This window comes from Pleurodeles waltl, chromosome 2_2, assembly GCF_031143425.1.
Source record: "Pleurodeles waltl isolate 20211129_DDA chromosome 2_2, aPleWal1.hap1.20221129, whole genome shotgun sequence".
NCBI classification, from domain to species: Eukaryota; Metazoa; Chordata; class Amphibia; order Caudata; family Salamandridae; genus Pleurodeles; species Pleurodeles waltl.
The window spans coordinates 640,576,485-640,592,952 of NC_090439.1; the positions used below are offsets into that span (position 1 = coordinate 640,576,485).

General features: G+C 43.8%; 1 protein-coding gene across 2 annotated transcripts in view; it reads left to right on the top strand.

Moving 5' to 3' along the window:
• LOC138282511 (oxygen-regulated protein 1-like) overlaps positions 1-7,896 on the top strand; it is an 896,912-nt gene extending 889,016 nt beyond the window's left edge. For both annotated transcript variants that reach the window (XM_069220189.1, XM_069220190.1), the window contains one exon: positions 7,678-7,896. In XM_069220189.1, coding sequence (XP_069076290.1) covers positions 7,678-7,703 — 26 coding nt within the window. In that variant the 3' untranslated portion in view covers positions 7,704-7,896. The remainder of the gene's footprint in view (positions 1-7,677) is intronic.
• The last annotated feature ends 8,572 nt before the right edge of the window (positions 7,897-16,468 follow it).

The window sequence follows — 16,468 nt, forward strand, 5'->3', positions numbered from 1 at the left end:
AACAACTATTGTGCTTAGTGAGTGTTTTATGTTTTTTAAAAGAGACAAGATATGTATTCATATTGGTTTCAATAGATTTGTACTAATGTGATAGCTAACAGTTATTGTTCCTAACTATATTTGGGGAACCTCTAACTTTCCCAACACAGTAGTATTTTAAGCATACTGTGACATCAGGGAGCGTATGCATGGAGGAAACATGCTGGCAGGCAGCAAAGGCCCTAAAGGGGGATTCAAGTGCCCTCTTCAGGGACTGGGTAAATGTACCTTTGAGGAAAAACTGATGCTGGTGGTCAAGCTGCTAGAAAGTGCATGGTAAGCCTTAAGAATCTTGTTTTTTTAAACTAAATGACATAAGGGAGAAAGACCACCTTGGGTGACCTTCAGGACTCCAGCGGTTCTTCCTGACACTTGTGCTCTTCTTTCATATCCTGCTGTTGGAGTTGCAGAGAAGACGTGTTTTAGATATGTAAAAATGGGCATCTGAGATCATCTACTCAACAATGTACTTCATTGGATAGTTTGGGCAGCAGCTTCTCTTCTGTCTTGTGCAAACTCCTCACCCCCACACCCTGATTTCGAATGATAGAGTTGCATAGCAACTGAGACTGATTGGTTCTTCATATGAATTTAGTTGGTTCCTTAGCTCACAAGACAGTCAACCTCCTTCACCTCAGTTATAAACAGCAGCATGTTATTCATCCTGAGTACTAGAGTTGGGTTCCGACTCCTACCAAAGGGAAGCTGTCCTTCCTGCCGACCAGTGATAGAAGATGAACTTCTATGTAGTAGTACTGACAATTAGTCGCAGAAGAGCCAGTCTCCCAGAACTCGAGGAGTGGGTTCATTTATGGTGGAAAACAATTAAGGGCAAATGCATATTCTGTCAGCACCAGTTCAATCCCATGGTAATGACCATGTAACTCTTACAGTGTTTCTAAGGTAATTACAAAAAACAAGCAATAATACAAAGCAATGTGTATTCTTCCAGCAGACCCTCTAGCCCAGGGGTACTCACAAACAGTTTCCCAGGGGCCAAACAGCTTGTTCTGTGATGTGTCCGAGGGCCGCATTGAGGCCAGCGAGGTGGTGGCTGGGCGACAGAGTTGGGGGGGATTGGCAGTAAAGTAGGTGTAGGCGAAGCAAAGGATATACATCTAGTGGCTGAATTGAACTATGTGAAACCAGAAAACCTGGGATTAATCCCTACTTCCCCACTTTCCCAAATTGCATGATCCTAGGCAGTTGTTTATTTTCACTCACCCTCCTTTTTCTTCAAAATCACATATGAGAGGACCTCAAAATACATGATTTCAAGTTGTGCATTATACAAAACCTGCTCCTGTGTTTGATTTAATAAACTATAATTCTGTTCATCTATAATAGGAATCCAGGCTACCCAAAAAGTACGCATAACTGACTGCCTCTTTGATTCACTATTGACGTTATTGTCAGGTTAGGAGAAAGAATCAATATTTCTAAATTCAAGTTTGAAAACTATCACTTTTAAATTAAACATTCTCAATGCGCTGATATAATAAATTGTACTGAAAAGGTCTGCATGTTAACTCAATACACGTTTTGAATTTTGAAGCCACTGTAATATTTTTACACTTTTGCAGCTAGATGTTTTAAAAAATAAAATTGTTTATAAAGTGAAGCACAGAACTCCCTAGTTACTGCCTTTTTTTAAGACCTATTAAGCTTGAAATAAGTGATTGCCTGTCTACTTAATATCTTTTTTTTATTTTTAGAGCTGTGTTGAGTAAACAGCAGCTCACTGTTCCTGTCATCCAAGGGGGCCGCATGTAAAGGTCAGTGGGACCGAGTGCGGCCCCCAGGCTGTACTTTGAGTATCCATGCTCTAGCCAATCAGAGCCCTTTTACCATAGCAAGGTGTGGGGATGGGCAATTCACACATGGCTTTGTTGAAACAAACATAGTTGTCAAGTATAAAACTGATCTCCCTTGGTGAATCATTTAAAAGTAGCAGTTTTCATTGGTGAAACCATCTATAATCTTGGGGGAGCTGAACCCCCATAATTTTCTAAACCCCAATATCTTAAGCACCCCAATTTTTACCCTTGGCAGTTTGGCGCTGGGATCTCTCATTGACTTAGCAGCAAGAGACTATTCTCCCCATCAATAACTCAAATGTTTAGCATAATAGAATTCAAAATAGAAACCGTGACCACTCAATAATTGAATTCAAGATCGGAATTAAGATTAAAAGATTTAAAACAGATTTGTTAAATAAACAATACAGAATAAATACATTCAATGTCAGGACTGGAAGGGAGGATTATGCTCTGCTTTCTTTATTTTCATACTCCAGCTCTTTAATGTAACACATAAACTACCTTTCCCATAAAAACCACGGGAAAGGAAATACAACCCTTTGGCCGATCAACAGTCTCTCTTGTCTTCATAACGCTCATCTCTCCTTGTAAGTTTCTGTTTCTTTCATGCTCCATGAAAAACTGATGCCGGTGGTAAAGTTAATTGAAAGTGAATGGTAAGCCTTCAGAATCTTGGTTTTTGAAAATAAAGGACATAACGCTCATCTCCCCTTTTAAGTTTCTGTTTCTTTCATGCTCCAGCATAAATACAGATGAGTGTGCCTTTTCTCAGCATTTATTGTTTATTTGTGCCTAATCCGTTGTAACGGAGGGGTTCTTTTCCCTTTTAGGAAGCGCCGCCTTGGGATGGTACTTCAGTGCTCCATCCACGGCAGGTCTTATTACCTCTGGGAACCACGTGAGTGCAGTGGTCAACTTAGCCCACTAGAGGGCACTCGACTCAAGACAGATGCACTATGCTCTCTTGTTGCTCCACGGGTGGTGTGCTCAAACTAGGAGGTTTTTTTCAGACATGCTGCCTACCGCATGGAGTCTGTGCCTTGATCAGTTTCAAACCTGGGACACCTGGAAGCCAATCTTGCTCTGGGGGAGTCTGTACTCTACCTGTGATCATTAGCAGCACAATGCCCATAGAACAGCAGCTCTGTATAGTTTCTTCATACTTTGTTTATGGCAAAGCCCTACATGCATGCTGCAGCAAGGGGCAGCCCAGGAATTTAAGATTAACCCTTCAGAATATCACTATAGTTTGCTTAGCACCAGGGTGATGCCCATTTGCACGTGAATTAGTGCACCCACAGCCACTGGTGTTGTCTAGTACCACATTAACAGTCCCATGAGGTGCTTTGCTAATTACAGACCAGCTATACAGAGCTTCTATCAATGGAGGTTGAATGTATAGAAGAGGAGTCCATCTCAGTACTCCCTAATGATGATGTATTCTGTGAGGCAGTAAATACCTCAATGCAACAAGCAATAGCCACAGCAATTGCAACACTAGAGAGGCACCTTGTTCAAATAGCATACTCATGCCCAAGTCCCCTACATTTCATTATGGATGCTTACTGCCCCAGAGGTTCTCTCATGATGCCTACCCAGGCCGTGCAGGGTCCTTTCAAGTAGAAAGCAGATGCAGGAATTGGTCTAAGTGCATTTGAGCACCTTATAAAGGCTTTCCTTGCCAAGCCTACAGGCCTTGATAAGAACTCTGGGACACTACTGAGCCCAGCACTGGATGACATGCCTTTTACCCCTTCCTGAATGGACAAGAGTACGATGATTCACAAGACGATTCTAATGATGAGGCAGGCCCATGCATATCATGGCCACCATTCCCCTAGCACTGATTCAGTGCCATCACAGGATTATCCTCAGGATCACTCTTATATACTGAATATAGACAACCTCATTCATATCCGGTGTGCAGAATGATCCCTATCCTCCATAGTCACTATATACATGGTGGACTGGCTCCAAAAGCCCCTCGAGAAGGAGATGCAAGCCCATCTCTGGACAGAATGTCCACGTTCGTCACTGGCAGGCAATTGGCTCTGACACTGAACACTGAAAACAGAATGGCTATCTTCCTTGTGAAGCACATTCACAACCCCAAAAAGGGCATTGGGAGCTCTGGGACGTTATAGGTCCTCTGAAGAAAATCCTGGAACTGGCTGAAGACACAAAATAATCCGGGGTTGGAGCAACACACCTTAATATTTCTTGGAAACGCTAATTGTGCATTACTGATAGAGAGGCCGACTCTTTACTAATCAAAGTGGAGCCCAAGCTGGGGAACCTGGCTTCCACAGAAGCAGGGGCCGTAGCCCAAGGGGAGGCTATTCATAGAACCTTTCATAAAAGAATTCGAAAAGTTTGTGTCAACCTTTGCATCCATTGACAAGGAGAAGGCCTCCATGAAGAACATTTTTAAACCTCACATTTTTGTCGGGTCCGGTCGTAGCAGGGGGCACTTGGCCGGATGCTTCTTCACTCAAGGCCCTCCCTGAGGCCAAGGCTACTGCAAGACACAATGGCAGGACCAATCTAGACCAAAGGAGTTTTTTCCTTCTAAGAGAGGCCAGAGGGATAATGGTCCACAAGGCTCAGCAGGAGGACAATTCCACAGAACACAATCAGGTGAGAGTTTGCCCTTCTTCCAGACTAAAAATGAGGGGTCAGCTAGCAATGTTCCTGCACAACTGGGAAAAGTTAACCTTGGATGTGTGGGTTCTTCAAATTCCAGGTTCTTCCAGGGTTTCCACATCTAATTTCACAGATCCCCAGTGTAACAGTTCGTGCTATGACTGTTCGTCTTTTCAAAGGCACAAAGTATCCTGATAGATCAAGAGGTGACTTACTTGTTGCACAACCACGCTATTGCCACGTCTACCTTCCACCCGATGGGGTTCCTCAACAACATCTTCCTTGTGGGAAAACGGCTTGGGAGTCAATGACCTGTGGTAAACCTCAAGGAGTTCAAAGCAAAGGGTGGTTGGTTTACCGCCACTTCAATATGGAAGGTTCCCATCTACTGCGAGATTTGCTGCAACTAGAGGATCAGATGGTCCGTCTCGACCTCAAGATCGCGTACCTCACAGTTCCTATTTTGACACTGCACCGCAGATTTCTGCATTTCCTACCATGGGAGGAGGTCTACAAGTTCAAAACCCTGCCTTTTGGTCTCTTCTTGGTCCCTTCATGGTTCACCAAGGTGCTCAAGCTGACAATCAAATCTCTCTGTGCCCAGGGTTTTGGCCCGATCATCTTCCTGGACAATCTTCTGCTTCTGAATCAGTGTCCTGCCAGGCTGCAAGCACAATTGCAGGTGACAATTCACTTGCTGGAATGCTTGGGGTTTTTCATAAATGTAGAGAAATCCCTATTGACCCTGTCCAAACAGACAACCTTCCTGGGTTTTGTCATCGACTCTTCAGAGAAGACCCTCAGCTTACCCTCTCAGAAGATTGCAAAGATTTGCAGAGAACTGACTTGTACTCTGTCCAAACAGACAACTTCACTACGCCAGCCAGCCAGGGTGGTAGGTATCCTATTGTCTTCCATCTAGGCAATCTTCTTAGGCCTGCTGCATTACAGGGCCCTTCATAGACTCTGGACTTTTCACCTCTGCATAGGTCTACAGTATTCAGAGCAAGTTCCACTGCTGTGGTTGCTGGCCTACATGGAGGATTGGAATGGCAGAGACATTTTCAGTTCTGATTCGGATATCGTAATACTGTAGAGTCCGATGCCATCAAGTCCAGATGTAGAGCACAATGTGCAGAGTCTTTCACAGCAGGAAAAGTGGTCGGTAGCAGAACAAAAGATACACCAAACTGCCTAGAATTAATGTCAGGCTCCTTTGCAGTCCAGTGTTGGACCAAGGAAAAGGAGAATTGCTGTGTCCTACTCAAGATGGGCAACGTGTCATCAGTCTGAGACATCCATCACCTGGGCTGTCCCTGATTAAAGGTCCTAACAGAACTGGCCAAGGAGTTCTAGACCTTCTACTTCCACAACACCATATGGGTCATGTCGGAATATCTCTCGGGATCAGCTAACACAGTGGCAGATTAGTTTTCCAGGGAATGGTCAGATTCAAGCCTTTTGCAACTGGACCCAGAGGTGTTCAAGCTGCTCGACAACTGGTGGGGCTCATTCACGGTGGACCTTTTTGCATCTCACCTGCACCATAACGTGGAACTGTATTTCGGTTGGAAGTCAGACCCTCTGGTGATGGCAACAGACGCCTTCCTGCAGGACTGGTCAAGGAAACTGAAAGACACGTTTCCTCCTTTTGCCTTGATAATGGGTTTATGAACTCAAGTGTGGAGGCAACAGATGAAAGTAGTCCTCATCACCCCATATTGAAGGTTGCAAGTGTGGTTTCCAGTTCTTCTGGCACTTTCTTGGGATTCTCTAATCCTTCTACCCCATGCTCTGGATCCCCTCTGTGATCTTCTAGGGAATTCTCACCTGTTAATCCTCCAAGGCTGGTTACCTCTCATGGCATGGTGGATTACATGGTGAAAGATGGAGAGTCCCAGGAGTCTCAGCAGAAGCTAAGAGGATGTTGGCCATAGCCACCACCAAGGGATACAAACCAGAATGCTCAAGGTAGGTTTGTTAGTGTGTACAAAAAGGTAGCGATATATTGGGGTCCACCGTTGTCCAGGTCATGAACTTCTTGGCTTCTCTGGCATCTCAGGTCATGGCCTACAAGACGGTCAATACCTTTGGATCAGCTGTTTCTGCAGGGTGTTTCCTGATAAAGGGTTATAAAGTAGGTGAGCATCTTCTAGTATGCAAGCTCACAAGGGGGATTTATCTTGTGTATCCCCTAAGCCAGATACTCCACCTTATGGGATGTAAATCAGGGCCTAAATCTCTTCAGATCTTGGCAAAGAAATGAATTTTTATCTCTTAAGGAACTCTCCAGGAAACTAGCTATGCTGCTTTGCTTGATATCTTGCTGTAGAGTCCTGGATGTCTGGCTTTCGATATTACGGGCAGAGATTTTACCCCGGAAGGAGTGACATTTCATATCTCTTGTAGAACAAACTCGAACTCCAGGCTCATTTCTTACGAGGCATTTGATAAATCCCCAAAGTTGTGTATGATTCAATGTTTGAAGACCTACAAGAGCATAACAGAGGAATTTCAAACTCCTGATGAGAAACAACAGTTAATTTTCCTCAAGAAACCATTCACAGCTGTCTCTTCTCCTACATTTGCCAGGTGTGTTCGCTGACTCATGCAAGAAGCTGGCATTTTTGTGTCCAATTTGGAGCTCACTTGGTCAGAGGAGCCATGGCTTTGAAAGCATTCACTCTGGGTGCCAGATTCAAGAATATCCTTAATGCGGCTGATTGGTCATCAGAGTCTATGTTGAGGAGGTTTTACTTTAATCCTGTCTTGGATATGGCATCCTTGGTAGTAGACAAGCTTTGAACAAACATAATACTCACCTCCGTTCCTGATATAGAATGAAAAATGTCCTAGCATTTGTGAACAGAAGTTTCAATTCTACTAAGGACACAGGGGTGAGGATTATTCCTATCCAAGGTTTCTGGGGACACTTCTCACTATCTATTGTGAGTGTCTCATTCATTAGCTAATTCACTAATAGATTCTGTTGACGTAAGGTATAAGTATAGAAAATGTTGAATGTATCTTGGGTTTGGATCACTCATTACTATCCAGTTCTTATATATTTTTTTATCTGAGACTCTACTTTTTTAATAATATCGTTTTGGTTTTATATGATGGTGAATGAGGTTGAGGAGGTCAGTCTCAGTACATTTTCTTTATTATGTTTCAGGTTTCGGGTCCACTAAGGGAGAATAAGGAAATGGTTGGCAATATCTCCTGTCGCATGAAGCAAAGAGGAACTTACAAGGGGAAACAAGAGTTATGAGGACAAGGAAGACTGTTGATTGGGCAAAACTTTTGTATTTTCATTCCTGTGGTTTGATTGCAAAGGTAGTTTATTTGTTATATTGAACTGCTGGAGTATGAGAATAAAGAAAGCAGAACTTAATCCTTGCCTCTGTCTCCATAATAGAATTAACACTAACCTTCATGAATGCTAGGAAATTTGTAATTATGTCCCATAAAGGCTCAGATACAAAATCATAAAACCAAAATCAATCCCTATTTCAGCAGTTCTGCTTGCTTCATTGTTAGTTTGCATTGGCAAATCAAAAACAACTTTGTATTAAATAAAATTACTTAACTCTAACCCACTACGTAAGGTAAGAGAAATCTTTCACTTGCTTCTCTGGCAACTACACTCTGGAGATGTATAACATAATATGGAACATTTCTTAAACAAAACTATTTTGGCACTTGTTCATTCAGAAATAATCCAGCTCAATTTAATCTGCTTCTTCTTCTTCTTCCAATACTGTAGCTTAATACATCCACTCAGGTGAGGCATATTTTCGATTGGAAGCTCTTGGTGATCTATTAACAACTGGTGATTCACTTCCACTTGTTTGTGAATTCAACTGTTTTTCAAAATCTCTTTCGGGCTCTCAATGTTTCCATTTGCAAGTTCTTTTTCTTGGAATTTCTTTAAAATGTTATCTTTTCATAACAGTGTTTATCTCTTTGTCCTCTTCAAGTCTTTGACTTTACCCAATTCTAAGCTCTGACTTGAACTCGAGCTTGCATTTTGATCAATCTTGTTTTTGTCTGATTTTATTCTGAAAGATCTTTTTTTACTTATATTTTCAACTGAAACTTGTCACTGCTTTGATCAGAGACTACTTCTTCTTGCTGCCACTTGTACTTTTCTTTTTAGCACTGTAAAAGAGCTGCACTCTGACTACTCTGTAACTGGGAATTTCAGATTCTTCATCTGAACTCTTGCTCACCTGAAACTCTTGCTTTTGTTTTTGCACTTTATCTTCACTAGTTCCAGATAATATTCACCCCAGGCCCCTCTTCATTCACACTGCAAACCTGATCTTGTGCAGAGTGTGTATTTTGATCATGCACCTCTTCCACTGCTTTAGATACCCTTACTCTCTTTGTGTGAGTAGCATTGATCCACTGAGGCACACCTGAACACTTAACAGTGTTATTTATTGTCAGAATTACTTAGAAAGGCTCTCTCCATCTTTCACCAAGACAGCATTTATGAACATATTTGCAAATTACCACCCAATCACTAGCATTCAGTCCATGTAAGGGTGTATCTTTGTAATTTTATGAACAGAGATAGATTTTATTATATATCAGCCAGCCTTTGCAATAATCCAGAATGGTATCATCAGTTTTTGAAGCTAGTGCACCTGAAGGTTCATATGTGGGTCTCATTGCTCTATCCATAACTACTTTATGGGGGGCAAGCCTGTCTTCCCATCAGGGGTACTTCCCATTGTCATCAAAACAAATCGAGGAGCATTAGGCTACTTGAAACCAGGTGAAGCACAGAATTTCACTAGTTTGTACTGGAGAGTGCTGTTTCTTTGGTCTATATGGTTGAAGGTTGGGGTCGATAGCTACAATGAAATCTCAGCTTGGTCTCAAATTATTATCTGTAACACTTCATTCTAGAAGTGTGCACCTCAATCGGCTTCAATAGAAGTTGGGAGGCAAAATCTTGGAATCAACTCACGCAGGAACAATTTTGCAACCGTAAGCCTATCTGCTGTCCTTTTGGGAAATGTTTCCACCCATTTGGAGAACAGGCAGATAATTACTAAGACATATTTCAAGGCATCCCATAAACTCCTCCTGCAAACTCGTGAAAGGGCCTTCTGGTTTTCTTATGTGATTCATGACTGTAGTAGCTTGTGTACCCCGATTATTTAAATGACATATCAAACAACTACACACATATCAAAATACTGTGTTTTTCACAATGTTCTTTGAAAATACTTACCAGAATGTCTCTTCCTACATGGGTTTTATTATGCAAATATTTACACATGGGCTGCAACATTCAGCAGCCAGGGTATATTTTTGCTCTCAATGGGCATTCAAATCCTGATAATTCTTTTTATAGCTCAATTTCCCACATTTTCTTTTTTCTTTTTCAGGAGTATCATCTTGAAGATCTCTCAGTTCAATCAAAGATGTTTGCATTGAATCCATAAAGGACCAATTCACATTATTTAAACTCTGGGTAGTATCTGTTGTAGAATCATCATTTTCATTCTCTTGAACAATTGACTCTTCTTGTAAAGCACACTATCTTACAATCTGATCTGCGTATTTATGTCCCAGTATAACCATGTCTTTGCCAGCCTTATGGCCTATGCAATTAAAAATGGCCACTTCTTTTGGGTTCTGAATTGCACCCAACAAATACAACTTATATATGCTGTTTTTTATTGGCACTCCTCAAGATCTCATAAATTCCCTTTGTAACCGCAAATGTCCATAATCGGGAATTAAACCATACTGGCTATCTGTATAGATTGTTACATTCAAATTTTCTGATAATAAGCAAGCTCTCATTAAGGCATTCAATTCTGCCACTTGTGCTGACGGCACATTTGGTAAAGAGGTTGCTTGAAGTGTGTCTGTGATAGAGCATATTGCATAGGCAGCCTTTTGTACTCCATACTGGTCCCTTAGTCAAGACCATCATCAAATGATGTTATTCTGCCATTTCTAATAGAACTTCTCTTATGTCTGATCTTCGTTTTGTCCATAATTCAGTCACTTCTATACAGTCATGTTCCAACTCATAATCATTTTCATTTTCCCTGTCTTCACAATTCTTGTCTGAAATTGGAAGTAGTGTTGCTAGAGTCAGGACATTTCATCTTTGGCTAGAAATATTCTCTTCTGCAAGAATTATTTACTCATAACGCCAACCTACGTTTTGTTATGTTCTCTGTACTTGTCTATCTCAAGTGAATGAGGGACATAGACAAAGTATGATCCATCACAATTCCCTCACTCTGTTCAATTGCAAAACAAACAGCTGCAACAGATTTCAAACATCATGGATGACTTACAGCTTCTGGATCCAATACACCTGAAAGGTATGCCATTGGGCACATAGCTCCTCTGTGTTCCTGAGTGAGAATTGAAAGTGCACATAGATATTTTTCATGGGAAAATAGGAAAAACATCATATTGTAATGAGGCATCCCAAGTGCAGGTGCATGACACAAACTCTCTTTCAGTTTCTTAAATGCATCAAGACACTCATCATCAAATGGTAGTGGATCTTGTGCATCATTACATGTCAACCTTACTAAAGATTTTGCAAACAAGATAAAGTTTAGACTCCAATGATGATAGTAGCCAACAATTCGAAGAAACATTTGTACTTCCTTCTGGATGGTCGGTGAGCTCAATTTCAGAACTGCAGAAACACGTTCTTTAGAGACTTTCCTAACAGCCTTTTCAATATGGTGTCCGAGATAAATTACTTCTCTTTTACAATATTGCATTTTAGTTGTGGAGACTTTATGCCCAGTTTTGGCTAAATGATTCAACAAAACAATTGTATCTAATTTATAATTCTGTTTCGTCTCAGATACAATTAACAAATCATCAATATATTGAACTGCAACTGAATTATATGGCAGTTTTAGACTTTTCAAATCCTTTTGCACAAAATTGCAGGTCTTTCATTATACCCTTGTGGGATTCTACATCTTTCATTCCTTCTTCCACCTCTTTTGTACGTTTGTATTGCCTAGTTCTAGGAAATATTGCATCTGGTTACATTTTTATTTTCACTGGTTCTGTTCTTTTAATCAATCCAATCTCTTTACCAGTGTAATCCCATACCTTTTTTGACAGTATATTTTAAGCTTAAAGGTAGATCATCTTTTGTCAAAACTAGGTAGAATTCAACTACTGAATCATGTAGATCATGTAATTCATTTACAGGACTCGAATTACATAATATCAACTGATATTTTTTTCTTCAACTGGCCAATTTTAACTGGGACATATGCTGTAACCTAACTAACAGTTTATTTATTGCTGTTCCCTACAATTTGGACTTCTGTTCAAGAGCGAGGTAGGTTTGGTACGTTTACAGAATGCACTGTAGAACGGGTAGCCCCTGTACCAATCAGAAGGCTGCACCTGTAGTTAGGGTGGTTCCAGAGGTGTCTGACACCACCAGGGAGCTTTCATCGGAGGAGGAATCAGAGTCAGTGTTGTCACCTCCTGTCTCCGCTGTGGTGCTTCCCTCTCCCTCCGTCCCACTTGTCCCCTCAGCGTCAGTAGACTCTGCCTCTTTAGTCCTGTGGGATGCAGCTCCCTCAGTCACCGGTGACCCTGCTTCTCTGCCAGATGATGCTAATGCACACATGGACAGGATGACAGAAGAAAATGGGGACAGAGAGAAAGGGAGCACTGGGTCAATTACAGCACCAACACCACAGATGGCATACACATTACCATCACACACAGGGATCAGGATAGAGCACTATGCATCACAGTGGCATTCAATTGGCCAGGTACCACAGCAAGACGAGAGCCAAACACCGCCAACTGCACCCCTCCTGGGACCAACTAAGCCTTGTCTGACATGGAATGCCACCTAGCTAGGTTACAAGATTTTGCTATACGCCCATTTACCTTGAGCTGGACCACGCAGCAATATCTGAGCTGGCATTAAGGTGAACGCAGACAGGAGGACTGCATTAACCATACAATCCAGCCTGTCACACATATAGCCCACAAATACCATGTCCATCTCCATTGTCACGCACATTACCTGGAGCCCTGCATGTACACTACCACCAGACATACCCCTCATCCAAGTGACACACTGCCAGCACACACATCTCCATGCAACCTTTTTGCATGCATCGTCCCCATGGTGTACTCACCTGTTGGTTTGGAGGCCCATACAGCTGTTCATACAGGGCCTCCAAACCTGTTGGACCCTATCCAACAGGCGCTCTAACTCCTCCGAAGTGAAGGCTGGGGCCCTTTTCCCTGTCACACAGGCCATAGCAGGATCCAAACACAGGCCACAGCAGCACACGAAGTGTGTGTGTTGTCCTGTGGAAAGTCAGGAATCAAGTGGGGTTATAGACAGAAAATGGCAGTCACGTTCGTGGCAGTTTACACCATCACCGCCGCAGGTGATCCCCATTGGACACTGTACTCCATATAGCCCCATTTAGCCACTGAGGAATAGCACAGCGGTGCAAGACCGCCTTCCTCAATGAAGCCCAACGCCGGCAGAGTTACACCACTTCCACCCGTCCATACTTACAGGACAGGCGGTCACCATTTTATGGTGGTGGACAATAATCAGAAATTGGAAACTGCATCATTGCTGTAAAGTGTACATACCTAGCCATTCACATTGTGTGATTAAATACATGCTGAGTTACACTGAGTTGGTGGTTCCATGGTTCAGTTTGCGACATCATTCTCACTCTTGTGTCTGTTAGATACCTACCACTTCGGAGGAATAGGAGGAGATAAGACCCCGTGTACAGACCTCTTGTGGACTTGGCTACACTTGAGGACAGGTACATAATACTGACCAATACACTGGACAGGGAAACAATCACAGAGTTGTGTACTCAGTTGGAGCCACATCTGATATCAGCTATCCGTCATCCAACCAGGATCCCCCCTCTTGTGCAAGTTCTATCAGTGCTTCATTTACTGGCAATTGGTTCTTTCCAAGTGACAATGGGCTTGGCAGCAGGAATATCACAATCAGTGTTCTCAAGTAGAACTGGCAACGGTTTTGTCTGTCATGCTCAAACACATGTTCAGCTACATAGCTTTCCCCCAAGTGGAAGATTTGGCCACTGTGAAGGCTGGATTCTATGCAATAGGACATATTCCTAAAATTATTGGGGCGATTGACGGAACACATATTGCATTTGTCCCCCCACCGGCACAATAAACAGATGTTCAGGAATTGGAAGAGTTTCCACTTACTCAATGTGCAAATGGTGTGCTTAGTGGACCAGTACATATCCCAAATCACTGCCAAGTATCCTGGGTTGGTGCATGACACCTTTGTTCTGAGGAATAGCAGCATCCCAAATGTGATGGCACAACTACAGAGACACAGGTTGTGGCTAATAGGTGAACCTGAGTCCCTACCCAATTTATGTCAGTGTATGCCTTCACGAGTCATCCCCCATACCATTGTGTAAGGCTAATGTTGGTCGCTCAATTCTTGCAGGTGACTCTGGCTACCCAAACCTGTCATGGCTCCTGACCCCTTCAAGAATGCCAGGACCGTGGCTGGTAATCGGTATAATGATGCACATGGGCAAACCAGGTGGATAATAGAACGTACCTTTGGCCTCCTGAAGAGCAGGTACAGATGCCTCCATCTGACACGTAGCTCCCTGTGCTACTCCCCTGAGAAGGTCTGCCAGATAGTTGCAGTATGCTGCATATTGCACAACCTGGCCCTCAGTCTGCTGGAGGAGCAGATTGGAAATGCCCCTGTGGCAGCAGTGGACTCTGAGGACAGTGAGGATGATGAGGCAGAGTATGAGGATGTGGACAACAGAACATCAGCAATACAGCAGTACTTCCAATGACACACAGGTAAGACAGTGGAACTGACCATTCCTCTAATATTTATGTTTTCAATGTGGTTGTAGCAGGATGGCAGTCGCTTCCTTTGCATCTCAACTGACTGTCACCTATGCCTTCTCAGATGTTGGTGTTACTACCACTGTGCACTGATGTGATGACTACAGACAGCTACAGGTAACGTTTTGTACGCTATCACAAAGTTCAGGTCAATTGCACAAGATGTAACTGTTAACATAATTGCACATTTTCATCACATAAACACTTACACTCAAGTTGTGTTCAAGTGTGTTTAAAGTGAAGTCTATAGAAGGAATAGTGCAATGGGATGGGGTGATGGTAGAGGTACGTCCAGGGTATTGGTCCAGTATGTTTGTAGCAAAGGTCCAGTGTCCAAAGGGACCATAGGAAGGGGAGCAATGGCAGTTCAAAGTGGACAAGGTGACAGAGTGGAACACAAGGGGGACGTTCAGGAGGGTATAATTTCCTAGCGTTGGTCTTGGCAACTGTCTCTGGCATCTGTCTGGGTCGCAAGGAACATTTGTGGGGTGGTTCACCTACTGCAGGTGGAGGGGTGCTGGTGGCCTGTGGGTCCTGTGGCAGGGCCTCATGTCCACTAGCTGCAGCAGATGTGGTTCGCTGTTCAGTTGACTGGCCAGTGGAAGGGGCCCGCTGGTGTGTTGTATATTCCCTCATGATGTTGTCCATATCAGCCAGCACCCCTGCTATGGAGACCATGGTGGTGTTGAGGGCTTGCAAATCTTTCCTGATCTCCTGATGGTGTACCTCCTGCAGCCGCTGGTTCTCCTGCATGATGTTAATAATCTGGCCCATCTTGTCCTGGGATTGTTGGTAAGCCCCCAGGACATTAGTGAGTGCCTACTGGCCAGTCTGTTCCCAGGGCCTGGCCTCCCCCTGGCACATAGCTATCCTCCCAGTGTCCCTGTCCCCCTGTGCCTGTGTCCCCTGAATAGTGTGCCCACTGCCACTGACCCCAGGAACCTGATTGTCTTGGCTGTGAGGTGTGGACTGGGGTCCCTGTACAGGTGGGCACACTGCTGATTGACGTGTCCTGTGGACAGAGGTGTGGAGACGTTGGGTGGGTGGGTGCTGTGGTGGACTGGGAGTAGACTGGGGTGGCTGACTGACCAGTGGTCCCTGATGGGCCAGGAAATTCATCCAGATCCAGAAGTCCAGAGTTACTGTCATCACTGGGGGCATCTTCTGTTGGGGAACTGGATAGTCGTGGCACCTCTTCGCCGCTGAGATTGGCTGGGGCACCTGTGGGGATGTAAGTGATGTATTATGCTTTATGTCTGTGACATATTCTACATCCCTAGCTTCCCCTATACTGTTGCTGTTGCCCTGCCACCTTTGTTTGTGTATGGTGATGTATTGTGGGATTGTTAGTTCTCCATGCTGTGCATTGGGGTTAGTCAAATGTGTAGGTGCAGTGTGTGTGATGGAGTAGAGTGATGGGAGTCAGGGTGAGGGGGTGAGATTGCATGCAGGTATGGGGGGGTGATAGGTAGGAAATATTGACTCACCAGTGTCCAGTCCTCTGGCAACTCCAGGATGCAGTAGAGCCAAGACTTGCTCCTCCCATGCTGTCAGCTGTGGGGGAGGAGGAGGGGGTCCACCGCAAGTCCTCTGGATAGCGAGCTGGTGCCTTGCTGCCACGGAATGTACCTTCCCCTGAAGGTCGTTCCACCTCTTCCTGATGTCGTCCCTTGTTCTTGGATGCTGTCCCACAGCGTTCACCCTGTCCACAATTCTCCGCCATAGCTCCATCTTCCTTGTAATGCAGATTTGCTGTACCTGTGCTCCAAAAAGCTGTGGCTCTACCCTGACTATTTCAACCACCATGACCTGCAACTCCTCATCTGTGAAACGTGGGTGCCTTTGTGGGGACATGGGTGTTGTGTGTTGTGTGTTGTGCAGTGGGTGTTGAGTAATGTGGTGGGGTGGAGTGTGCGTGACAGGTGGATGGGAGTTAGTGGTGTGTATAGTTGTTGCTGTGATTTGTGTGGCTAACTCTAGGCTATTTTTTGTGTTCATTTGTGTGGGTGTGTGTTTCATAGTGTTGTGGGTGGATGGGTGTGGTGTGTGTA